Source organism: Mauremys mutica, chromosome 13, assembly GCF_020497125.1.
Source record: "Mauremys mutica isolate MM-2020 ecotype Southern chromosome 13, ASM2049712v1, whole genome shotgun sequence".
NCBI lineage: Eukaryota > Metazoa > Chordata > Testudines > Geoemydidae > Mauremys > Mauremys mutica.
Genome location: NC_059084.1, coordinates 18,079,738 through 18,105,656, shown reverse-complemented (window position 1 = coordinate 18,105,656; position 25,919 = coordinate 18,079,738). Strand labels below are relative to the sequence as shown.

At 41.8% G+C, this 25,919-nt stretch overlaps 1 protein-coding gene across 11 annotated transcripts in view; it reads right to left on the bottom strand.

Moving 5' to 3' along the window:
• ZMYND8 (zinc finger MYND-type containing 8) overlaps positions 1-25,919 on the bottom strand; it is a 135,307-nt gene that overhangs the window by 83,242 nt on the left and 26,146 nt on the right. For 4 of the 11 annotated variants that reach the window (XM_044986032.1, XM_044986035.1, XM_044986039.1 and 1 more), the window contains exon 3: positions 5,309-5,379. In XM_044986032.1, the coding sequence (XP_044841967.1) occupies positions 5,309-5,379 (71 nt within the window). Of the gene's footprint in view, positions 1-4,623; positions 4,738-5,308; positions 5,380-16,382; positions 16,507-16,786; positions 16,874-25,919 lie in introns of those variants that run through there. The other 7 variants (XM_044986029.1, XM_044986030.1, XM_044986034.1 and 4 more) reach the window with 5 other exon arrangements.

Sequence of the window (25,919 nt, the reverse complement as noted above, 5' to 3'; positions counted from 1 at the left end):
AATCTGAATGTAGGTAGGGAGTGAATTTAAACAAAAGGTCACAGGATTTGTCTACGCAGAAAAGTAAATTGAATGTAGGTAGGGAGTGAATTTAAACAGAAAAACTATTCCTGATTAATTCCCTATGTGGGCATTCTTATTCTGAAATAGTTTTACTAGTCTTAACCAGGAACAGTGATTCCAGATTAACTCCTCATGTAGAGGAACCCTTAAACCAGTGTAAAAGGTTGTGTGGACACTCTTATTTTGGTTTAAATCAGTTTTATTTCAGTTTAGCATAAACTGATTTAGGGTATGTCTTCACTAGCAGCGCTTTAATGTGGCTGTGTAGTTGCGGCACCAGTGCTGGAAGAGGGCTCTCCCAGCACTGTAAAAAAACCACCCTCCCGAGGGGAGTAGCTCCCAGCACTGGTGCACTCTCTACACTGTTACTTTACAGCGCTGAAACTTGCAGCACTCAGGCGGGTGTTTTTACACACCCAAGTGAAGGTACGTCTACACTACGGGACTATTCCGAATTTGCATAAACCGGTTTTGTAAAACAGATTTTATAAAATCGAGTGCGCGCGGCCACACTAAACACATTAAATCGGTGGTGTGCGTCCATGGTCCGAGGCTAGCGTCGATTTCTGGAGCGTTGCACTGTGGGTAGCTATTCCCTAGCTATCCCATAGTTCCCGCAGCCTCCCCCGCCCCTTGGAACTTCCGGGTTGAGATCCCAGTGCCTGATGGGGCAAAAATCATTGTCGCGGGTGGTTCTGGGTAAATGTCGTCAGTCACTCCTTCGTCTGGGAAAGCAACGGCAGACAAGCATTTCGCGCCTTTTTCCCCTGGATTGCCCTGGCAGATGCCATAGCATGGCAATCATGGAGCTTTTTTTGCCGTTTGTGACTCTCACCGTATGTGTACTAGATGCCGCTCACACAGGCGATTCAGCAGCGCTACACAGAAGCATGCTTTTGCTTTTGCATGACAGCAGAGATGGTTACTAGCCATATTGCACCATCCAAATCCTTCCATAAATTGGAACTGAGGATGATCATGGCTACCAGTCCTTTTGTACCATTTGCTGCTAGTGCCCCTGGTCAATCAGCCAGGGGCGCAAAAGCCAAGAGTGGTTACTAGCCATATTGTACCTTCCATCGTTTTGTACCATTGGCTGCTGTCATAAGTGCCCCTGGCCGATCAGCCAGGGGCGCAAAAGCAAAAATTGGGAATGACTCCCTGAGTCAATCCCTCCTTTTTGGTATCTAAAAATAGAATCAGTGCTGCCTAATATAGGCAAGTGTGCTAGAGAACCACCTGCTCTGTGTCAGAGCCCGCAGAAATTATTATCTGTATGCTATTCACAGGGGGTGCTCCTGTAACAACCCCACCTGTTGATTCCGTTCTTCCCCCAGCCTTTCTTGGCTACCGTAGCATTGTCCCCCCACTTGTGTGATGAATTAATAAAGAATGCAGGAATAAGACACACTGACTTGTTAGTGAGAAATGAGTGGAAGGCAGCCTCCAGCTGCTATGATAGTCCAGACAGGACATTAAGCAGTGTGTAGGAGAGAAGCCCAGCATCCCACTGCTAGTCCAGGGGCAACTGAATCTTTTCTTTACACATGAAGGGTGGGGGCTGATGGAGCTCAGCCCCCTGTTGCTATGATGAGGATGGTTACCAGCCATATTGCACCATCCATCCACCAGAAAAAATTAGGGCCAATAGGCTGATGACGAGGACGGTTACCAGTCCTTTTGTACCATCAGCTGAGGCTGATGATGAGGATGGATTTCCATCTTTTTGCACAATCAGCTTATGCTGATGATGAGGATGGATTTCCATCATTTTGTACCATCAGCCGCCCATGACGGGGGGGGAGCAAGGATGTTGGTGTTGAGTGCTGCACTATCGCGTCTATCTGCAGCATTCAGTAAAGATAGGGTGACATGTAAAAGAGTCAGAGGATTGTTTTACCTTTCGCTTCTGGGGGTGGGTGGGGGGTGGGTGAGTAGATTGCCAAGCTATGCCCTGACCCGCGGGCACTGTGTTTGACCCTAGAAGCATTTGGAGCTCAGCCAAGAATGCAAATAATTTTAGGAGGCTGCAGGAACTGTGGGATAGCTTCAGTCCTCCAGTCCATGCGCATCCATTTGATTCTTTGGCTTTCCGTTACGCTTGTCACGCTGCAGTGCGCTGAGTCCCTGCTATGGCGTCTGTCTGGAGATTTTTAAAAAAGGATTCTGAATTTCATCTTCTGTAACGGAGCACTGATAGAACGGATAGAACGGATTTGCCTGCCCTTACAGCGATCACATCCGCATGGTCCATGCGGGAGCTCTTTTTTTTATTTTGATTTCGGACTGCATCGCCACCCGTGCTGATCGGAGCTCCACGCTGGGCAAACAGGAAATATTCAAAAGTTCGCGGGGCTTTTCCTGTTTACCTGACCACTGCATCCGAGTTCAGATTGCGGTCCAGAGCGGTCACTGGTGCACTGTGGGATAGCTCCCGGAGGCCAATACCGTCGATCAGCGTCCACACTAACCCTAATCCGATATGTTAATACCGATACTAGCGTTACTCCTCTCGTTAGGGAGGAGTACAGAAACCGGTTTAAAGAGCCATTAAAATCGATATAAGGTGCCTCCTAGTGTGGACGGTTTTGGCGTTAAATCGGTTTTACGCTCCTAAAACCGATTTAAACGCCTAGTGTAGACCAGGCCTGAGAAAGCTGCAGCACTATAAAGTGGCAGTGTAGACAAGGCCTTAGATTATGCTAAATCAAAATAAACCATTCTTAGGCAGGTCTAAACTACCAGTGCTTTACCAATCAGGGGCGTGTGCAGGAATTTAAACTTGACCCCTTTTGGTGGGGGCACAGAAGCTCCCTGCCCTTCCTCCCCACCCAGGGAGGAGCTCAGTCTTCCCTTCCTCCATCCGGCCCCATCTGCGGCCCTAGGGGCAGAGAAGCTCTATGCCCCCGCTTGCCCCCACTTGTGCACGTCCCTGTTGCAAATACAGGTATACCTGTATAGTATACCAGCAAAGCTCTCCTAGCATGGACGCACCTTATACCAGAAAAACTGTCTGATAAAGTAGATATTGTTTACGCTACAGAGTTTTGTTGACGCAAGTTATGCTGACATACAGCCACTGCTGTAAGTAAACCACTGTACTGATGCAGCTGGCTGTAAAATTGCTCATGCAGACACTCCCTGCCAATGGGAGAGAGGTCTCCCATTGACATAATTAAACTACCTCCAACGAGTGGCCATAGCTTTGTCGGAGGGAAAGCATCTCCTGCCAACACAGCACTGTCCACACTGGTGCTTCTGTCGGTGTAACTTATGTGGCTCAGAAGGGTGTTTTTTTCCACACCCCTGAGCAAAGTAAGTTATACCCACAAAAGTACTAGGGACATGGCCTAACTGCCGCCAAGGGAAATTGACCAGCATAGCTATAATGGAATAACAGCTGGTCAATCTCCCAATTTAGACTGGCGCTAAAACATAAAGCCAAATTCTCTATAAGATTAACATCAGAACAGTAGAAAATAATAGGTAGAGAAAATAAACCAAAAACAAACAAGAACACGCAGCAGTTTTAGAATCTCATCACAATTTTTGCTGCTTTCTACAAATGCTAAGGGTTTTTTAATTTAGTCATCTTTTCTATTGTGAAAATACAGCTGTCACGTGAAATGACAAAGAAACCAATCTCCAACCAAATACTGGAAAGTGGGAACTTGCCACCCTCTCACCCCATTCATTGTAATGAGGTATGACCAGCAGAGACTAACAAGTTAAATGTTAATATTATGAAGCAGCAGATATTTCTGCTGGCTATTTTTTTTCTTTGATTTTAATTTTTTCTTTTTAAATGCAGCAAGATAAGGCTAATTCAACATTAAAATTCTGCAGTTAAATCATTAAAAAGTAATGGAACGCAAAAGGTTAACTTATAAGCAGTCTCATGGTTTCTTCACAGGCTATGTCTTCACTGGCAAAAAGGTGTGTTTTTACAGCAAGATAAATAATGTATATTAGTTCTCTCATTGTAAAAAAACACACCAGAAGAGACAGCCACAAAGGGCTTGACTATACACAGAAGGTACAGTTTAACTTCAACTGATTCATAAACTACTTTAGTTAAGCAGACGCAAATCTCTATGTGGACACTCCTAATAGTTTGTCTTGCACCAAATTTATCTTTCCCTACAGGTGATAACTGTTCACAAAAGCCTGTTCAGTTCAGCCCCACTAGTGTTAACAACATTGGGAATCCTGGTGGAGACAGGGCATTGACTCTGGCCACTGTTTTAAGTACTACAGACCTGATCTCAGCAGGGTTAGATGACAGTGCTTAAAATGTGGGCACTCCATATACACCAGGGCCAGATTGTTTTTAAAAGGTACATTATTTAGGTCCTGAACTTAAAAATCCTGGCCCTACAGCTCTCCAAAACCTAAACTGTTAGCAGCAATGAAAAGAAACAAAAATTAGGAAAATTCGCTAGTGAAGACAGGGCCTAACACTACAGCTATCTCAGCTGTAGAATCATGTTGGCCCATCCAAACTCCCAATTTTTTTAATATATATATATATATATAAATAAAAGAAAAAAACAAACAAACCATGGATTGCCTGAGCCAGGGTTTCAAAATCCAGTTCAAAATCCATAGGGCAGTCAGATACTACAGGGATGGCGATTTTCAGTTCTCCAGAATTCTGCAGCCTGCCCTGGCTTCCTGTCAGGATAATCAATGCATATTGTAGGGGTTCTTGAAATTATTCATGCTCATGAGACCAATTTTTGTAGAAAGGGCAAATTTCATGTTCCCTGTTTATTTTTAGTGAAGTTATGATTAAGTATTTTTGGGACATGCTGACATCTTTTCTTTTTTAATCCCTTTTTGCCATTCCAAATTTAAGATGACTTCCAAGGGAAACCAGGCTTGGTGAGTAGGGAAGACCACAAGAAGCTGACACATCTTGAGAGTCTGGATCAAATTTTGATTACTGGAAGATCAGAAGTCAAAAGGAAATTGATGTTCTCAGACACAATGTATTCAGAATATTATACCTGATAAAACCAGGGGATAATCCATAGCCCAATTCAAATACAATATTAAAAAAATCCCAAAGAATTAGAGAAAAGAGATTTTTCCATTAATTAAGCCAATATGCATTTAAGAATTCATGTTTTCAGGCTAGTCAGTTGCATTACAGATCACAGATTGCACTGTTGATTTTAAACGAAGAATTCCAATTTCCTCCTGTGCTCTGGAATACAGATAAAGTACACTTTTCCTTACTCACCTTTGGATCGAGTGGAGATATCCATCCCCTCCACCACCTCCTGCTCTGCCTTTATTTCCTCTTCAGCCAAGCTACAGGAGTTAGAAAGAAATTTAGAATATATTATTTTCATATTTAGGTTCATGCATAAAACCTTGAAGTGACGCTGTCAAATACTTATGGCCAGAAATCTAATATAACTTTAAAAGTCCATTCTCAAGTGGAGTATACACTATCTGAACACAGAGGGAATTTATCTTGCCTCTGATACACAGGGTATATACCCAAATTTCATTCATTAATTTTAATGTGAGTTAGTCTTCCAACATCTATGGGAGATTATTTATATAGCATCATAAATGAATGATACTTGATAGACAAGTAGGTGACAGGGCTCCTGTCTCAAAGAGTTTATAATCTAAGGTCCAAATCCTATAAACTGTATGGACAGACTCCTGCATATGTTAGCACCTCACTAACTTCACTAACAGAGTGAAGAAATCTTTCTCTGCAGAACATCTTGTAGGATTACGGCCTAACATGTAATTTTACAGACAAGGATTAAAATTTAGGATTTTAAAATTAGGCTCTACAATCTGAAAAAAATCAATTGTGTAATTCACCTCCATGCAACTCTAACAATAATAGCAACGGCAGGAAATATAGTGTAGACAGAATACAGGTGTTTTTACCACCATTTCATTCATCCCTACCCAGGCACTTCTACAGTATTCAGAGTAAGATTAGATGACAAGGTAGTACATGACAAAGTAGTACAAACACCTCTGATTTGCCTGCATTATAACTTCCACACTGGTATCACTAATGGAGAAATATGGATCTAAATTTTGCCAGTTTAGATGAAGCTCTGGAAGGAAGGTAATTAATAAGACCATCCAGTTGCACAAAATCTCCAGTTTTGAGATTTGTCTGTTGTGTACAGACAAACCAAGGAAAAATCCTAATAAATACATTTTCAAGATATTCATGTGCAGCTGGAAGTCAGCAGACTAAAACATCATCCAAGATTTTGAAAACTGTGCTTATTTAAATCCATCTAGCACTGAAAACAATGTTGTATACTACCACCACCATCATGGGTGGTACGTGTGCTTTGCTTTTCTGTAGGAAATGCTATATTTGTTGTTTTTTTTCCCCCTCTCTCTCTTTTTAATAAGATTAATCTTTTGAAGTGCCCCCACCAACTGGAACAAGAAGCATATTGTATATAATAATGTGAAGATATAACAACAGGTGCTATTTCTGTCACTATTATATTTACATTATTATATACAATATGCTTCTTATTCCAATTTGGTGGTGGCTTGCCAGTATGGGAATAAGGTGGTGAACTCTGCTTTCAAAAAGATAGATCCAGGTTCAAATTTGCATTGGGCCATGTGAATCTTTAATAGTCTCAGTCAAATTTCCCATGGTCATTTGTCCAGATCACAAAACCTACATACAATTTGGCATAACAGGAAAAAAGAAAGGCAGTGGGGGGGCACTGTAAGTCAGACCTGTCTCCTGTCCACACTAAAATCTCAGCTTCTCTCTGATTAGTAGCTACAGTATCTAGACATCAGCTCGTGCTTAACGGGGCTAAAACAGAGCACTTAATTTTCACCCCTCACCTCCAACCTGCTCTGCTACCTTCTTTCTCCATCACTGTGGACACCACCACCATCTTGTATGTCACTCAGGCCTGTAATCTGCACATTTTATTAAACTCGGACCTCTCTCTAGGTCATCGCATCCAGACTATGTCTTTCAATCTTGACCATTCTTTCTGCCTAATGTCTCAAAGAAAAGGCCTTTCAATTCCATCCACACAACTAAAACTCTGATCCAGGCTCTCATCATCTTGCATCTGAATTACTCTAATATCCTTTTTTCAGGCCTCGCCAAGTGCAATCTTGCCCAGTCATATCCTCAGAATGTCGTTGCAAAGATCATTTTCCTAGCTCATCTCTTTGATTGCATCACTCCTCTTTGTATCACTTCACTTGTCCCTACTTTTCTACCATATCAAACAGAAACTATTTGTCTTCACTTTCAAGGACCATCACAGCCTACCCCACCCTACCTATCATCTCTTTCAATACTGAAATGTCAACTGTCGCCTCTGATTGGTCCATAATAGCTTCTATTACCCACATGTTAAATGTTCAAATATGCACCTTCATGCTTTCTCCCATGCTGCCCCTCAGGACTGGAAGAAGCTTCCCATAAACATCTGCAAAGCTACCTCATTATCCTCCTTCAAATCCTTCCTTAAAACAATCTTCTTCCATGATGCCAACAAAAAAACTTGACAATGGTTAGACCACAGTTGTACTGAGGTCACTGCCTACCATGTTGACAAATGCTGTCTCTTTGTTTCATTGTACTCTCCCATCAGTCTGTCTGCATCCATCTATTGCAGAGGTGGGCAAACTATGGCCCGTGGGCCACATCCAGCCACAGGACCATCTTGCCCGGCTTTTGAGCTCCCGGCCAGAGAGGCTAGCCCCAGGCCCCTCCCCTTCTGTCACCCCTTCCCTGCAGCCTCAGCTCGCCGTGCCACCAGCACTCTGGGCGGTGTGGCTGTCTCCGGCCGGGTGGCGCAGCTGCCAGTCCTGCTGCTGCTGAGTGACATGGTAGGAGGGTGGGGGGGGGGGAGTATGTGGATAAGGGGCAGGAGGTCCTGGGGGGTAGTCAGGGGACAGGAAGCAGGGGGTGGTTGGATGGGGCAGAGGTTGGGGGGGGTGTCAGAGGACAAGGAACGGAGGGCGGGGGGTTGGATAGGCATGGGAGTCCTGGGGGGCCTGTCAGGGGGGCGGGGGTGTGAATAGGAGACAGAGAGTGGGGGGGTTGGATAGGGGGTGAGGTCCCGGGGGCGTTAGGGGCGGGGGATCTCGGGAGGGAGTAGTCAGGGGACAAGGAGAAGGGGTGTTGGATGGGTTGGAAGTTCTGAGGGGGGCAGTCAGGGGGTGGGAAGTGGGGGGAAGCAGATAGGGGGCAGGGGCCAGGCTGTTTGGGAAGGCACAGCCTTCCCTACCCAGCCCTCCATACGGTTTCAGAACCCTTGATCTATTGTCTTAGACTGTAAGTGGCTTGGGGCAGGGACTGTCTTTTTGTTCTGTGTTTGTACTAGGGTGACCAGATGAGAGGAAGACAATATCAGGGCACATGGAGGGGGGGTGGAGCAAAAAAAACCAGTGCTGCCGGTGGAGCAAAATATCAGGACAAATTGCGGCCCGACCAAAGATCAGTCGGGACACGGGACAAACACCTAAATATCGGGACGTCTGGTCACCCTAGTTTGTACAGCCCTTAGCACAACAGGGTTCTGTCCAGGACTAGGGCTCCTAGGTGCCATGATAATACAAATAATAATAAAGAATATAGAGGAACTGTGTATGAGTCAGAACTAGAAAAACTGATGTTGGAGGTCAATAAAAAGGTATACTAGCAAAGGCTTCCTAGAGATATCCCTGACTGTCCATTAGAATTGAGATGTATTGGCATATGTGGACCAAAGACTACAACAGCAAGGATACTGTTGGTCAGTACTGGCATGTATAAGAGTTCCGATAGGTGAGATTTGCTCAGCTCTCATCTAAACATGGCTGTCTCGGGCTAATGCTATCAAGTTTTTTACATTCACGAAATCTGAAAGGTCACTAACTTCACGTAAGATCTCTGTAGCCTTTAAAAAAGGTGTAAGGCCATGTCTACACTTCCATTTTGTTGGCAAAATTTCTGTAGCTCAGGGGTGTGAAAAAACCATCCTCCTGAGCAACATAAATTATGCCAGCATAAGTGGTACTGTGCATAGTGCTTCTCCTGCCGACATAGCTACTGCTATTGTTGGTGGTGGATTAATTATGTCGACGGAAGAGCTCTCTCCTGTCTGCATAGAGTGGCTACACGAAAGATCTTACAGTGGCGCAGATGCACTGGTATAGCTGTGCCACTGTAAGCTCTCCAGTGTAGACATAGCCTGAATGTTTTGGTGCATCAATAAAAAGAAGAAAAATATTCTTCCCAAATGTTTCCAAGTAGAACAAAATATCTTGACTTGACATGTCTCTATTGTGTACTATAAAGGTGACGTCTGATGACAGTTTCTCTCAAGATCTGAAGATCAGTAGAACATTCTGAATGCTGAAATGAATTCACTACTTGATAGAATCGTTTTGCATTTTTGTTAGATATATTTATACTTCTAGTTTACTGTAAATGAAAACAAACTTTAACAAATACCTGCTGCATCATTCATGGACTGGTGGCAGAAATGAAATTATGTATGGTCAAGCCCTAGAGAATAGGATGTATTTTTTTCCTTAATGGATACTAACAATTCATCCCTCTCAATAAGAAGCACCCAAAATACTAAAATTTAAATAAAAACTCATAAGATCCTGAGCAATGAAGAAAACACTGACTTGCTGCTGAACAAAATTCAAAGTATGAAGAAAACAGAAATGAAATATAAATGTATTAATTAATATAGCTATGAAAAACATTTATAGGTTCACAGGAATGAAGTGACTTCAGAGATGTCTTGCATTATTTGGCTTGTTGCAGGACATTACAGCTCATATAGGCAATCACTTTGCTGGCTGGGGTGTATGTGAAAATTTGCAGCTAGTTTAGGGTAACTTTTTCCAGAATGTATATGGATCTTTCAAGCTTTGTGTCTTCCACTGCAACAAGCAATATTCTGAACATGCTTTAAGCATCATAACCTTCCAATCTCAGTAATCTCACCAGCAGCTTTTCCTCAGAAAGGATTTCAAGTGCAATAATTCAATGACAGCAAACTCCTAGGGACAAGTATCCTACTGTTTCCCATAGCAAAAAAGGGAGGAAAAGAAAAAGAAAAATCTTTGCATCAATATAAATCCAAACAAAGAGCCAGTACTATAGAAACACACAGTAACTGGGAGATGAGACTAGACCCTCACATAGACACATCACATTTTGAAAAGACTTAATTTCTGCGGTACTGATTGCTTTTGTTATTTCATTATTGTTCCAATCAGATGCATTACTATTATGTATAACTAAGAATATGATAGTTTGGGGTTATGTATCAGAAATGATAGTGGTGTATACTCCATTAAGTAGATAGCTGAGTACAATATTTATCTTAGTCATTCTTAAACTAACTCATTTCTTTGACAAAACAAACAGAACATATTATAAAAAACTAGTAACTGAAACATACACTTAGTCAATTAACAATGAAATTGGCAAAAACGTGTATTAATCATTTAAGACCTGTCATACCTGTATTGACGGGGTTGTTATAAAAATGAAATTCAGTCACCAAAAATGTTAAAATAAAACCAAACTCATTTCACACAAACTATTTTTAAACATGTGTGATTACGGGGGGGTTGGGGCTCAGGTTCTCTTTCTTGGGGAGAAGCTGGAGGAGAGGAGGGAAAAAGGGAAGGTTACAAATAAGACTTATTTCTACCTAACAAAAAAATGCATTATTAAGTTAACTGAATAATGCTTTCCTTTATTAACATAAAAGAGAGTTATTCACTTATGCAATTCAAATTGTTAATTTCATACAATTAAATAAACTGTTCTACAAAGGAAGATCTTCCCTTTATTAGTAATATTTATCTCAAAATGTACATATGTAAAAATATCTACACCTGTACTTAACCTATGGTAACTACAGAGAATAATTAAAAAGTTGCAGATGAACTACTGCACCTTGACATTTAACCAAGAAAATCTGATGGATATGGAAAACCACCTAGAAGAGCCCATGCCCACATGCACAATATTCTCAGTCTACATATGGGAATTATTTTAAGCCCAAGAACCATACATTTATGGAAGTCTTTTTCCCCCTTTAATTAAAAAAAAATACTGCTTTAAGACCATAAGAATTAATATTAAATTTTATCCTAAAGATAATTCCTGCTTCCTCTAGATCATACTTGTTTGTAACAAATATAAATCATGATTTCAAAAAACTGCATTCAATAAAAATTGAAAAAAAATATTAGCATGCCATTGCTGAATAAATAGCAGCTTTGTATAAGCACTCACCTATAACAGTCTCTTACTCATCGGTAGCTATGCTATTTATGCAGGATTCTTAAAATGGCGTCTGGCAGCACTGCACTGCCTCATTCCTGTACTGTAGCTAAAATGGTAGCAGTTTATTCAATAACTATATCTCTTGTTTAAACAGCAGTGCTATTTTCGAAGCAATCATCTAAATATCAGAAATGGTAAAGGATGACAAAGGGACACCTGACATCCAAATGTTTAACTAGAAATGCACAAGATAGGGAGTTTTGTGAAGTCACAGGTTACTAAGGAAATTTTTCAATTTTAGATTCAGTCTTCAGTGTGAATCTCCTAGATTTGATGTTTTATTATTCTGAGTCCCCTGAAAAATGCCCACCTTGTACTAAGTAATTGAAATAATGTAAATAGTGCTTGTTCAACTGTTTAGATAGGGCAACAATTAGGCTAGGTACCTATGCCAAAATGTAATATCCGATTTTTATTTTATTCTATTTCACACATTTAGGATATTCTAAAAAAATCTATTCTATACAATATGCATTTAAAATAGCTTAGCACAAGGGGAAAAAACATGTAAAAAAGATGTGGCATCGTTCAAATCTCTCTCAAAATGGGAGATATACAGCTGAGGCCCATTCAATATAAATAGGATATTTATAGGCTCAGACCTCAAAAATATACAGGCACAGTTTGGGAATGTTTGTAAACAAAGGTCAGTGCTATCTATATTAATGCTGCTGGTACAGTGCTTATCACACGCTTTGAGACACACAGATACTATGTAAATTGGCAATAGTTATAAGACTGACTTCTTCAATCTGTGGCAAAGTACATGAAACTCAGCTCATAATGTGCTACACTTCCAAATTGGATATGAAAGTGGACACGAGTTCTATTAACATTAGAAATATTTTCTAAATCCAATTTGAGAGGTCAGGCTAACGACCTAGTGCAGTGGTGCCCGAACTTTTCCAGTTTTCCAGTATCAGTAATGGAATCTGTTTGCACCCCACCTCCATTACTGCACAGCCAAGGTGTCCTTGGCAGAGGAGCTTGGTCTGAAGGAGGAGCGGGGAGGGAGGGGAGCAGAACTGAGGATGAGGGAGGAGCTGGGGCTAGAGGCGGAGTTGGCCTCGGGGCAGAGGGAATCAGGGCAGAGCTGGGGGCAGAGTGGAGTTCTGGCTGGGGCAGGAGCTGGGCTGGGAGGTGCTCCCTCCTCAGGGGGCTGGCCAAAGCCTCGCACCCCCCCAAAACATTCCTTCATGTCCCTCTGGGGAGGCATGCCCCACATTTTGGGGATCACTGGCCTAATGGATAATACTATGCACTGTTACGTGAGTGCCCATGTTTGGGTGCAACTTCAGAAACCTCAAGGTGCCATCTGGGGCTCCAAAGTGATACAAAGTGTTCCATGTGGAAAAAGAAACAGGATGCAGTCTTTACTGAGACTTATCAGCCCTTGCAGATGATTCTGGATTGGCACCAGTCTTAAAGTGCCTTGCTCTACCACTTCCCAACTGTTGGATGAACATGGCTACTAAAGCCTGGTCCAAACTACAGGGTTAGATCAATGTAAGCTGCCATGCATCGACCTAGCTGTGGAAGTGTCTTCACTTAAATTTGGCTCCTGCTAATGTAAGTGCCTCTCTACACCTATTTAATAACACCACCTCCCCAAGCCACGTAGACTCATGCTCGATTTAAGTAGGTTGACACAGTATTAGTGTAGAGACTGCATTGCTAACATCAACTATTACTGGCTTTCAGGAGCCTACCCACAATGCCTCAACTGACAGTACAATTGATACAAGCGTTCCTGGTGAGGATTCGCATTGCTGACACAAGGAGCCAAGTGTGCATGCATGCAAGCAATTTAATAACTGTAGTGGCTGTATGCCGACATAAATCAGTTAAGTTGACATAATTTTGTAGTGTAAACACGGTCTAAAGTTTAAGAAAAAAGAAAGCAAGCAAGAAAGAAGTGGGATTATATACTGGCTAGCAGCCCAAAGAGAATAGGTAGATGAAGCCAGTGGACACTAACATGGAGGAGCTAAATTTACATACTAATTTTTGTACTATGAAGGTGAAAGTCCCTTTAGCATATGCTTCTTCCAAGGTCAATGAAGTGGGGAGAAGCCTATTTTTACTCAGATGCCTGAGGGAGAGAGGAAAATAAATCAGATTTGAAGTTATTTGTACTTTGCATCATTTCCTTATGGGTATGCTAAATATTGTCACTAGTTTCAAAAAGTCACTCATTTTTCCCTAGCACTACTTAACTCCCTGCTAAAATAGTTTGCCTACAAAGTATGAAAGGGACATGTGGCTTTTAAAAAGCTATTGTGTTCATCCTTATTATAATCCAGATCACTCTTCTGTTTCTCCCCATTACATTCTTTGTATAGCTAATTACAAAAGTAACTGGATGTTGCCACTAAATAATAATGGCTAATCATATTCATCCTGGACAAGTAAAATAACTCTTTAGTTGCTAGAAAATTTAAAGAGCAATTATACGATTAATTCCTAGTTACACCAGAACAATGGCCACCTTCTACAAATGGTATATACCTCAACTACATTGCTTCATACATGTTCAGCGTAATTGTAAAATGAACAAGAATCAGCCCTGTAAAATCTTGGCTAGAAGGGGTACATGCTTTTTCCTTGTCTCTGTCTCTTAAACAAAACCCCACACCCCATCTGGCCTGAACATTAGAAAAACAGCACACCGTGTTTCCTATTATGCAATCTATAACAGTGAGTGATAGCATCATACCTTGACAAAGCACCAAAAATACATGAAATTCTTCAGCTTAGCTGAATTTGCTTTACTTAGATGGAACAAAGATGGTAGAAATTTCCAGAAGGCCTTTCTCAGTCTTGCCACTGCAATTGTCAATCTTTAACCTACACTCTGTTTCTATTGGCTCAAGCACTCCATGGAGCAGCGTGATTGGGCTGATCTGTAAAACAACACTGCTGTCTCTACCTTGCCTCAGACATCTTGCTGCAATGCAGACATTTATTTTTTGTGAACTATAAAAGAATTATATTTGACTGATTAAAAATAGCGAACTTAGACTCACAATGCTACGTTTCATTACATGCACAAGGGCAGATTATACAAATATACTTCACTGTCAACAATGTGTCAGGAGGTGCAGATTTGAAACAGATCCTTGTTTAACAAAACCTGTGGGAGCCATTTTAATGCAAGCTTTTTGATTGCAGATCACTTATTCCTGCTTCCTCATATTAAATATAATATTATGCAATGTTTAAGACTCCAAACCAAATTGCTAACGTGTATATACTGTTGTTAGGAAAACTATGCCCAAATGCAATTTCTCATTTTAGGAATCACAGAATAAAAACAGCATAAACTCATTATTTCTTAGCTACATCATCACCTTTGTGTATGCTGAAAAATATATTAAGTCATATATAAGTACTATAAAAACATGAAGCAACAGTACACTTCAGCAATGGTTTAGATTGTGATCCGAATTAGGCATTTTTTACCATATAATACTACTTTTGGGTTTTTACATTTTCAAGTAAAATATTAATCTTGGCAAAGAAGTAACCAGAGTTAAATGATTATGTTACAGTATGTTATCAAATCTATGGGACCGTTCTATAAAAGTTAGCATACAATGACGAGGTATAATCATTTCTAGATCCACATTAGATCTGGGTCCATTCTTAACACTGTATGAGCTGGACTACTATGAAACTGTGCAAAAATTAGATCAAAAGCACCAAAGAGGATGTTTCTGATAACTGCACTGCTATGAGAAAATGTCCAGTGAAAAACAACTTAAGATACACATACAAGTGCTACAGCTCAACTATGAAACAAAGGCACAAGGTGTTCAAAATTAGTAATAAATCAAACAAAATTTGATCTTAGGTGATATTTCATGTAATATCAAAAACACAGACTTAGGAAGAAATATCCCTTTAACTGTGTAAAGTACTGAGTAAAGTACTGCTGAGTACTAGCACTTTCATTACACCTCAAAAGCCTGAGGAACAACCAAACGGCGCTTTAGCCTCCAAACATGTTAATTAAGGATCTAGAAACAAAGCGTAAGTAAAAAAAATTTCACTGGCCACAGGTAAACAGGAAGTATAAGCTTCAAGTTTAGCAGCATATTATCAGAAAAAAACAGTACATTCAAAAGGGAACACAGTTTACGTGAACAAGCCATTTAAAATAGACACTGATCAAAGCTTCAATTTTTTTACATGACTAGCCACTGACAGTACTTCACCTGCTGGACTAGTGGCCCCCTGTTAAAACCAAAAATTGTTAAACTATTAAAAATGTTCAGAGAGCAGCACACTGCTTACTTACCAACTGTTCAAGCAACCATCTCATTTTTCCACAGTTAAGAAGATACAACAGGCTGGCAGATTTGGGAATTGATCAAAAGGGAAATTTTTTAAACAATTATGTAGCAATAAACCAAAATCAAAATAAAGACAAAGAAAAAAAAGACTATAAGCAAAAACGAACATGTAATACTGTCAAGAACCAGACATGATTTTATATCTCCTGGACTCCTCAACACAGAACTGAGGCTGCTACAGTGTAAAACAAAAAGGCACAGATAAAAGGTACATAAATTTATTTTAACTATGCAAGAGAAGGAAGCTAAGAGTTGAAAAATATATTTTCTTTAAAGAACTGGGCATTTAAACAGATGTACTGCTGCATTTTATTGACCAGAAAACTAATTCTAAAACCTGCAGTTTGAGAAACTTATTTTAAAGGAACAAAATGTTAACCATACATTGTCCTTCAGAAAGAGAAACACATTGTATTAACTACTCCTGTAAGAAAAAAGTTCAATATCCATTTCAAGTAAAGATAAGCTGCATAAAAAACATGATGCAACAGCACAGTACCACCTAGGCCCAATATCTACAATCTGCCATTAGCACATTTTGCTGATGTCCAGGTTTTAAAAAATCCCATATTTTCTCAGAGATAATTTAGCTTCGCTATTCCATTCACTGTTTAGAAAGGTAAACTTGCCTGTTCTGCTGTCTGCCATTATCCCTGCTTGACTCCCTGTAGGGCAGTTAAATGCATCTGCTCCCTAGCTTCCATTTTCTCTTCAGCAGGCATGTGACACAACAGACAATAGTGCTGGCAAACTGCTCAGAGACAGAAAGCTTCTTTGGAATACCAGGATCTTGATAAACTCTAAAAACACCATCCTCCTGTGAAGAAGTAGGTATGCCAAGGTTTTGCCAGTCTGCAAAATAAAGCTATGGCTAATGGCTACTAACCATGTGACCCAAGAAAGCAAATTTAAACAGTTTCAACTTAATAAAGTGCAGTGGTGTCTGTTTTGCGCAACAAATCACAGAGAATCACACTGTTAACCCACAACTCATAGGTCTTAGAGAAAAAAAAATGTAAAAAGTAAAGCTTACCTCTGTGGATGCATTGTTAACACAGTGTTATGTCAATACTTATAAAACATGGAGGACAGGCTCTCAGTACTCAGACAGAAAGGGCTTGGCACTTCAGCTTGATGATCTGTCTTCCTAATGAAAGCTAATCCTGGATTGGCTACTTTGGTAAATCTGAATGTAAAGCTTCAGGGGATTGGCTGAAACACTTCCTGAGCGATTATCTTTGTGCAGCTCTGGCAAGCAGGAGCCATCCTGTGCATAGAGAAGACAGGCTAAGCTAGGCCTGTTTCAGCAAAGAAACTTAAAAAGAGGTCCTATACATGAACTCTAGTACAAAATAAATCAGATTTTCAAACAGAGGAAAGTGATCACTAACTGCTTGCTCAAATGAAACAATGTGTCTCATACTAGCATTACTGACTGCACTCAGATATTTTAAACCTGCAGAAGGGAGGGTTCATCCAGGTCACAAAAGCTATTCTTTCTAAGAGAAAAGCTAAATTCACTTTGCTGCAGTGCTGAAGTGTTGCCCACGTAGTGAAAGCCATGATTAGAAAAGGGAGGAGAGCATCTAGAAACAACATGCATGGGAGGGCACAAAATTAACAAATACTGAAGGATCAGGAAGAATCATTTATTACATTTTAAAAACCCAATGCCCACCCACTAGTCAGATACACAGAGCACAATTCCATTAAATACTTAGTGTATAGTTAACCAAAATGTTTGATTTCTACAAAAACTATTGTATAATGTATTTCAGATTATAAAGTAGGGAGCTCATTACACACACACATACACACACACACACACCCCTACCTACCTACCTTTCTCCTAATTTAAAAACAGACTACTGCAGAAAATAATACAAATTGTCAATATCATACCAGATGCTATGTTCTCCAGTTCCCCTCCCCCACCCCTCAGGCCTTCAAAGCTGTCAGTTAAACAAAAATCTGACTTCCGTATTAGTCGGCTGCAGCTGCAGCTTCCTGTCTATTAACCCTGTCAGATTCAGTACTTTTTAAGATGTAGGCCCAGACTGTGGAAAAATACCAGTCTGCTTTCAGATAGAAGCATGAACATCAGCTCCGCTCTCTAGATTTTACAGCGTTTTACTTCAATTTTTACCCTAGATTAAGACTTTGTAGAATGAAGGAATTTGAAAAAATGGAATGTGATTGAAATTAAAATGCAATCCATTTAAACAACCAGTTTGATTTAGAGCCAATTCTCAATCACTTCACTAAAATAAAATGAGCGTTCAAATATCCTGTGATTCGATTCTCTTTCTTACTGCAGTATGTAGAGGAGCAGCAGATTTCTCACTATGCCAAGAGAAGGAAATGGAGATGTTAAGGGCCAAACTTTTACAAAGGCCTCGGCTTAGTCTTTACATTTGTATTCAAAATATTGCACCCCCGAAAAACTGGTAGTAAAGCAAAAAATTACAGTGCTCATGGACATTATAGATGAAAAGAGACTGATTATGAAAATATGACCTTTTATTAAACAAACTTTTTTTGCATAAACAAAGAGGGGGGAGGGGACAGATTTAAGATTTAAACGTTAAATAGAAAATAAACTAAAATAACCAAAGCAAAGCTAAATATTCTTACAATACTGAATTGGGATTTGATACAGAACCCAGGATTGTACAAAAGCAGGCAGTAAAAAAGCCTCTCCCTGAAATCAGGAGGAAGGGTAGTTGCCATTGAAGCCCGCACAAGACTCCCTACTTTGCCCTTAAGCATTATTGATCCCTAAAACAATCACCACAAATAAAGCTAATAAACCCCACTACACCACCCGAAAGGGCAGAATCAGTTTACCACACAAGTATAAATGCCTTTCCACTGTGTATCTGCTGACTCACATATCTGCAATTCAATACAAAAAATAATTCTAGGCTGTAGTGTTGCATGCTGAATTAAAGTAGTTTCTGAGACAAGCGCCTTCTATGAGGAAATCCCAAGCCATCATGTCACAAAACAGTGTACATTTTTCAGTGCTCTTGCATTTTAGGCTGTACCAGCAGACTGAAAGCTCCAAGTGCAATGCTTATTTATTTCCTAACCAATTCTGGAGTCTCTGCTGGAAGCGTTTTCACTTTTAACCCTGGTGATATTTTTCAGGGCAGAGATCAGGAAGGCTCACGGATTACATTGGCAGTTTAGTTCTGTTTTAGTAATGCAGGAGAAACAGAATGCCTCTATTAAGGGAAACATATAGCCCACTACAGCAGCAACAAAACATTGGAAATGCATGACATTCAAGTGAGCATTTGCAGCAGATTTCTTTTAATAGTTCAAGCCCTTCAAAGCAGGTTTCTTTCTCGCTGTGTGCCTAAAACCCTGTGCAGCGAAGGATTATTTCCTCTTATGCATAAATATCCAGATACTGATTTTTCCATGCAGTAGAGAAAGGGAATTATCAACTACTAAAATCTATTCTTATTAACAGACAACAAACTGTGTGGCTCTGATATCATTCACATTACAAACAAAAAACTTAACTTTGAAGTGCAGTGAATGAATAAAACTGAACATAGTATTGTTCAATGCTCTCTGCTAAGCAAGACGTGGCTCTGTGAAAGCAATGGCGCTGATGGTGGCTGGGCCCGGGCACATTGCCAAGGTGACACACTCGTCCTCAGGGAGAAGATCGGCCACACGGGAGACAGTAACTTATTAGATGATGCACACAGTAGCAACAGCCTTTTTGACGAGGCCTCAAGTTCTACCCTTTTTATTCAAGGAAATGTTGGCCTGACTAGAAAGAGTGGTCCAATTGTCTTTGGTCACAAGCCAGCAAAACAAGAACAAAACCCAGAGGGGGTGTACTGCTCGGAATGGGGTATTGTCCGTTATTTTAAAAATATGAAATCAGGAAGGAGAATACTTCTGTTTTTTTGGCCCTGTTACACACATTTTACTACAGTAGATGGAAGCTCAAATTAAGGAGTTACAGGAACCAGGGGTGCAATCAGTAAATGATGTCTGTTATCCTGTAATAAAAGACAATTCAATGCATGTCCTACTGCTGCTTGACCAATTCTCTTTCATGGGAGCGGTGAATGTTTTGGGTGGGGAAAAGCAAAGAAAACAAAGAAAAGGGGAAGAATTCAAAGAGCTTTGTTAAGGTGAGAGAGAGAGTGATCACAGAGATAAAATTAGCTAGTACAATGGTGCACAACCTTATTACACAGGAGGGCCACAGAAACCTAAGCACCTCATATGGGCCAACCAGATTCTATATATTTTGATAAGATTTAAAGTTACCTGTATTGATTTATATTTTAAGTCCAGCTTGTTTCGTATGTATTTAGATAGGTTGTTTTTATGTATAGTATTGTTTACTTAAAAACAAATAAAGAAATCAGTGCATAAAATGTGTATCAGAATTCAAGAAAACAGGAAAAAAACAGGAAAAAACACATAACCCTCTCCCTAATCACAAATAAAGAGTACATTTTTTGAGCTAGTGAGAAGTCTGAGGTTGTTTCTCAGAAACCAGTTTGCTAAAGGTTGTCTCAAAGTGAGAGACACATAACAAAATGATAATGAATCAGCCATTAGTATATTGTGTTGAAGCAGACTGTGGGCCTTATGAAATGCACTGATGGGCTGTGTATGGCCTGCAAGCAGTGGTGAGCTGGAGCAGGTTCCCACAGGTTCCCAAGAACCGGTTGCTAAAATTAGACCTCCGTGGAGAACCGGTTGTTAAAGGGCCAGGGGGTGGGCAAAGAACTCCGGTCCATGGGCCAGACCATCCTGTTGCTCCCAGGATTCCCAGCTGGGGAGGCTGAGGCTCCCCCAGCCCTTCCCCCGCTTCCCCCCAGCTGCAGCACACCGGCATCAGCTGGGCAGCTCAGCTGAGCTCCGGAGTTGCTTTGAGCTGCCAGAAAGGTAAGGGGGGAAGGGGCTGCAAGCTCTAGGGCTGCTGGGGGGGCAAGTGGGGCAATTTTCCCAAGGCCCTGCAGGGGCCTCCAGCCCCACAAGTATGTCTCCGCCTGCCCCGGCCCCTCCTCCACTCCCCACCCCCCTTAAATCAGAACTTTTTATAGGGAACCGGTTGTTAAAATTTTGGCAGCTCATCACTGCCTGCAAGCCATAGGTTGGGCACCCCTGAGCTAGCATTTGGCCAGTGCAATGCTTTGAAGATGTAAGATATTGCGAGACAATGGGGAAGCGGAGGGGGAGGGAGGGAAGGATGAGAGCAGGAAAAGAAAGAAAAACAAGTGAAAGAGATGGAAGGGAGAAGAGGAGATGCAGGAAAAGGAGAAAAATAAGAAAGACAGAGTTCATCCTGCACAAACTTCACCCCTCACCTGCCAGAAGCTGAAGCTATTCCCCGCACCCCACCCCAAGAGCTCCAGACAGGATATGCCATCCATCAAGAGTGCCAAAACTGCACCCCACCACTCACTACAAGCAGGAGGCACCATTTCCTAAGACAGGAGTAGGCATACTACTGCCCATGGGCTAGATCTGGCCTATCAGGGCTTTGGATCCCGCCCACGGGATTGCCACCCCCATGAGCCCTGTGCTGCTCCCGGAAGCGGCCGGCACCATGTCCCTACAGCCCCGGGATGGAGGAGGGGGAAGGGGGCAGAGGGCTTTGCGCGCTGCCCTCCTGCAGGCACCGCCCCCCGCAGCTTCCATTGGCCAGGAACATGGAACCGTGGCCAACGGGAACTTCAGGGGACATACCCACAGGCAAGGGCAGCACAAGCATTTGCCCCGCCCCCTCCCCCCCAGGGCCGCAGGGACGTGGTGCCGGCCGCTTCCACAAGTGGTGCGGGCCAGGGCAGGCAGGCGGGGAGCCTGCCCTGGTGCGCGCTGCTGCCACCCTGGAGCTGCTCCAGGTAAGTGGCACCGGGCCGGAGCCCACACCCCGAACCCCTCCTGCACCCCAACCCCCTGCCACACCCTGCCTGCACCCCAACCCCCTGCTGCACCCTGCACCCCAACCCCCTACCTTGAGCCCCCTGCTGCACCTTGCACCCCTCCTGCACCCCAATCCCCTGACCAGAGCCCTCTGACACACTCTGCACCCCTCCTCCACCCCAACCCCTTGCCCTGAGCCCCTTCTTGCCCACCGCACCCCCTCCCAGACCCCGCACCCCCTCCCACATCCCAACCCCCTGCCCCAGCCCTACATTCATGGCCCTGCATAAAATTTCCCCACCCAGATGTGGCCCTTGGGCCAAAAAGTTTGCCCACCCCTGTCATAAGAGAACCATTGGCTACACCTACCAAAGGCAGGGAGTGCTGTCCTCCAGAGACCCCACCCACTGCTCACTATGTGCAAGAGGAGTGTTTCCTGGAGAGCCCCAAACACCACACCTTCTATCTAACACTGGCAGAGGTCTCATTCAAGCAGATAAAATCGCAGCAGCCCTAGACAGAGCTCCAATCCCCCAACATACAATGAGAACTACAATCGGAAATAAAAGCAAAAGAGAGCCAATAGGGAAGAGGTGTTTGCTGGCGGGGGGGAGAGGAGAGATATTCACTCCATAAGGAAAAAAGTGGGTTGTTCACAGTCTCCATAATGCATTAAAAACCCACAAAGAAAGGAGAGAGGGACCAGCGGGTGACAGACAGGTCACAGTCCTGCATGTGTGCATATGAGAGAGAGAGACACACATGCACAATGGAAGAGGAGTCACAATCCCAAAGGAAAGGCAGAAAGGGGAGAGGGAGGAAATTACATTAAAAGGCTTGTAGACTGACTTGGGGTTTCAAAGTCTCTGAGCAAGAGCCATATCTCCTGAACATGGAATTCTAAACACTAATTCAGTGTCTTCCCTTGACAGAGATTATTCCCCTTCCCCATTTTATTCTGAACAAGCTGCAGTGCCAGTAACTGCCTAGAGATCATGGCTAGAGCAAGAGATTTGCAATCTAAGCAGCAGTTTCCAAATTGTCCCCACCCTGGCACTCCTATTTTAAATATCTCACTAACTGGGTCTAGAGGTGTCTGGAATTTCTAGAATTACTGTCAGAGGCATAACGATTTGACCTGCTGGAGGAGCTGGTACTTTTGTCAGAGGCCCAGACGGAGAGTCTGCCTAGGCCACATGACTGAGATGAGCTGATTTGCCACCGAGCTAGAGAGCTTTGTGGCCTGATGTACATTCACTTGTCTATCTGGACAATATTTTTGTAACACTTCTCGTTTGGTTTGTTCTGCTTATTCCTCGTCTCACTGCAGATTAAGTATGCAGACTGGAGAGTGTGATCTATTTTATTTATTTATTTGTAATAGGTATTAAAGCTATTTGCCATGTTATTAAAGCAGGGCATAAGAGAATAATAGTTCTCAGCAGAAACTTGTATATGTTGAAATAATATGCCTCATGTCATCATCTTCTCTTAAAGGAGGTCTCTATTCATGCTCAGTCATTTGCCAAAGACATCTTTAAATCCCCAAAGCATGCTAGATTCCTAGCTGCAGTGGTGTTTTAAAGAAGGTTCTGCAGCAGCCAGTGCAAAGGATTCTGGGGCCCTGTGGGGGGTCTTGTCCTGCATTTAACAGTATATCTTGTGCAGAAACAGGAATATCCAAATTGAGGGGAAACTCTCCAGGCAGAAAAGAGTGGTTTGGGACTGATTGAACACTCTGGTCCCAATGCTATTATACCAGTACATCGTTAGTCTATGTGTGAGGGCACATATGATTTTATTTTCCATTAGCCCATGTAGGTGTTAGAATACTGGGTGGGTCCAAGAAATGTTGACATCTCTCTTGACAATGTTTTACAATTAATTATTTTATATGCTGGTGATTAAGGCTCCAATTTACCCACAGATCTTGTAGATTCCAAGATTTATATGTTAAAAAACAAACACACACCTCAGCCATGTCTTTGGACATTTGGGGAATTTTTGCATGAGAATCTTTCTAAATGTCTGTCCTTTCCTTTCCAGTTCTACTGCTAAAACTTATTCTGTGTGTTGGCTATACCTTGTATTGACTTCTGTAACTGCCTCCTTTCTGGACTTCCTGCTCCAAGTCTATCCAAAATACAGTATTGCCGTAGCATTCAAAAATGATTAAATCATGGATTAGGGTCACTAACAATCATGAGTCTGGTTTCGGTTTCAAAATTTATAAATTAAATAAGATACATTTTGGATTATTTTCATTTACATTATAATTTTTGATCCTTCATGCTACATGTTTTCAAGCATTTCTCTACAACCATGAGAAGCCATAAACTTACTTTTTCTTTTTTTAAATAAAAGCGGAGATTCTCGTGTATTCAAAAAACTGCAGGAGTCGGAGTCTTTAAGCAGCACACTAAAATATCATAAGCCATGTAATAAAAATTACAAGGACTGGTAACAGAAAATATTTGCTGCTACCATAATCTTCCCTCTCTCAATCTCTGACTTCATCATCACCCACCTCTGCAAATCATGACCAGCTCATCCCCCATTTTAATCTCTTCACCAACTTCTTGTCTTCTTTACCCATAGTAAATGTAAGCTATGGTATGACTTTCAAGGCTTTTCACACCTGCAGCTCTTCCTCTTCATTCTACATACTACTCCCAATCCTCTCTCCTAATTACTTCCCTTGTCTCCTTCTCCCACTCTGGGCTGTACACCTTCCCTCTTGCCACCACTATGCTTGGAACAGCCTCTTATGCCCTGTGTGCATTCTCCCTCTCCTCCACCAAATACATAATAAAACCACTTTTACAAAGTTTCTGACATCTCGATCAACGTTTCCATGCTTTCTGGCATTTGTAATGTATAGCACGTGCCTAAGCGACACTAAAATCCTTGGGGCTGGGACTTTGTCTTTTCCATGTTTGTGAACGGGCTGAAGAATATAATGAGTTTGCAATATAAAACTGAGAACAAGCACCATTTCTTCCACTTGTGGCCTTTCCCTGTTCTGAAGCCAGGTCTTCTGCATCAGAAGTGGATGGCTGTCCTGCCATTAGCATGCATTGCAGTCTCATTAACTAGCATGTGCACACACAATTATATTCATTTCAGTACCTATGGAGTTTCTTTTTGAAGATGGTGATACGCTCTTTTCTTGCACTGTTTGATATGTACTCAATGTTTGTTAAGCCTTCTTACTACTAATTGGTACCTGGTGACTATGATGAAATGCTTTCCTGATTTCAGCCCAGGGCTAGTCTACACCAGCAACTTTAAAGTGCTGCTGTGGCAATGCTTTAACACGGCTTGTGTAGTCGTGGCAGAGTGCTGGGAGAGAACTCTCCCAGCGCTCTAAAAAACCCACCTCCACAAGGGGCGAGGCTCCCAGCGCTGGTGCACTGTCTACATTAGCGCTTTATAGCACTGAAACTTGCTGCACTCACGGGGGTGTTTTTTCACTGAGCAAGAAAGTTGCAGCTCTGTAAAGTGACAGTGTAGACAAGGCCCCAGTGAAAAACTATGTCAGAGCTGGGCTTGCTGTGAAGGTATTTACGCCCTTATCAAGGCCATAGTTCTAAATGTGTGGAGGCACAAAAGTAGATGGAAGAGAACAGGGGGTGAACTGAGTTGTATCTGTACTATCTATTAATGAGGTAACGAACAGTAGCTCAGGATGACTACCTTTATTAATTAGACTACATAAGTAGCAATCTTGAATTGTGTGACTAGTATTCAAGCTCTTTTATTCAATAAATTTGACGTTGTTCTTAAAACTGCAATATGCTTTCATAACTCTACAAGTCACATGGGGTGGGGAAGGGCCAGAGACTGTATTGGGTCTATAGGAGTAGTTGCATTGTATACAACATTGTAACTGTACAAAGAGCTGCAAAGCAAAAATAAAAACTGAATTTAGCAGATTTCTGTACTGAAGTCCATTTATCAGGCTTTGTGGGACATTCAGACCACAAGTGTAAGTTTACCTGTGGCATGATTTTTGTTTTTTGTAAAGAATTATTTTCTCCTCTGTGTAATCCTCTTGATACTTCCCAGTTTCTGAAGATATCCTAGAATGCAACAAAACAAGTGCTAGAAGGCTTACTGAAACCATGCTATTTGTGAGGTCGCAAGATGCTACATTCTGGGGTATAGTCAGTGAATCAGGAAGTACCAAGAGGATTTCACAAGTGGGGGAAGGGGAAGGGGACTCATTTAAAACAAAACAAAACGAAAGTCAAAACCACATT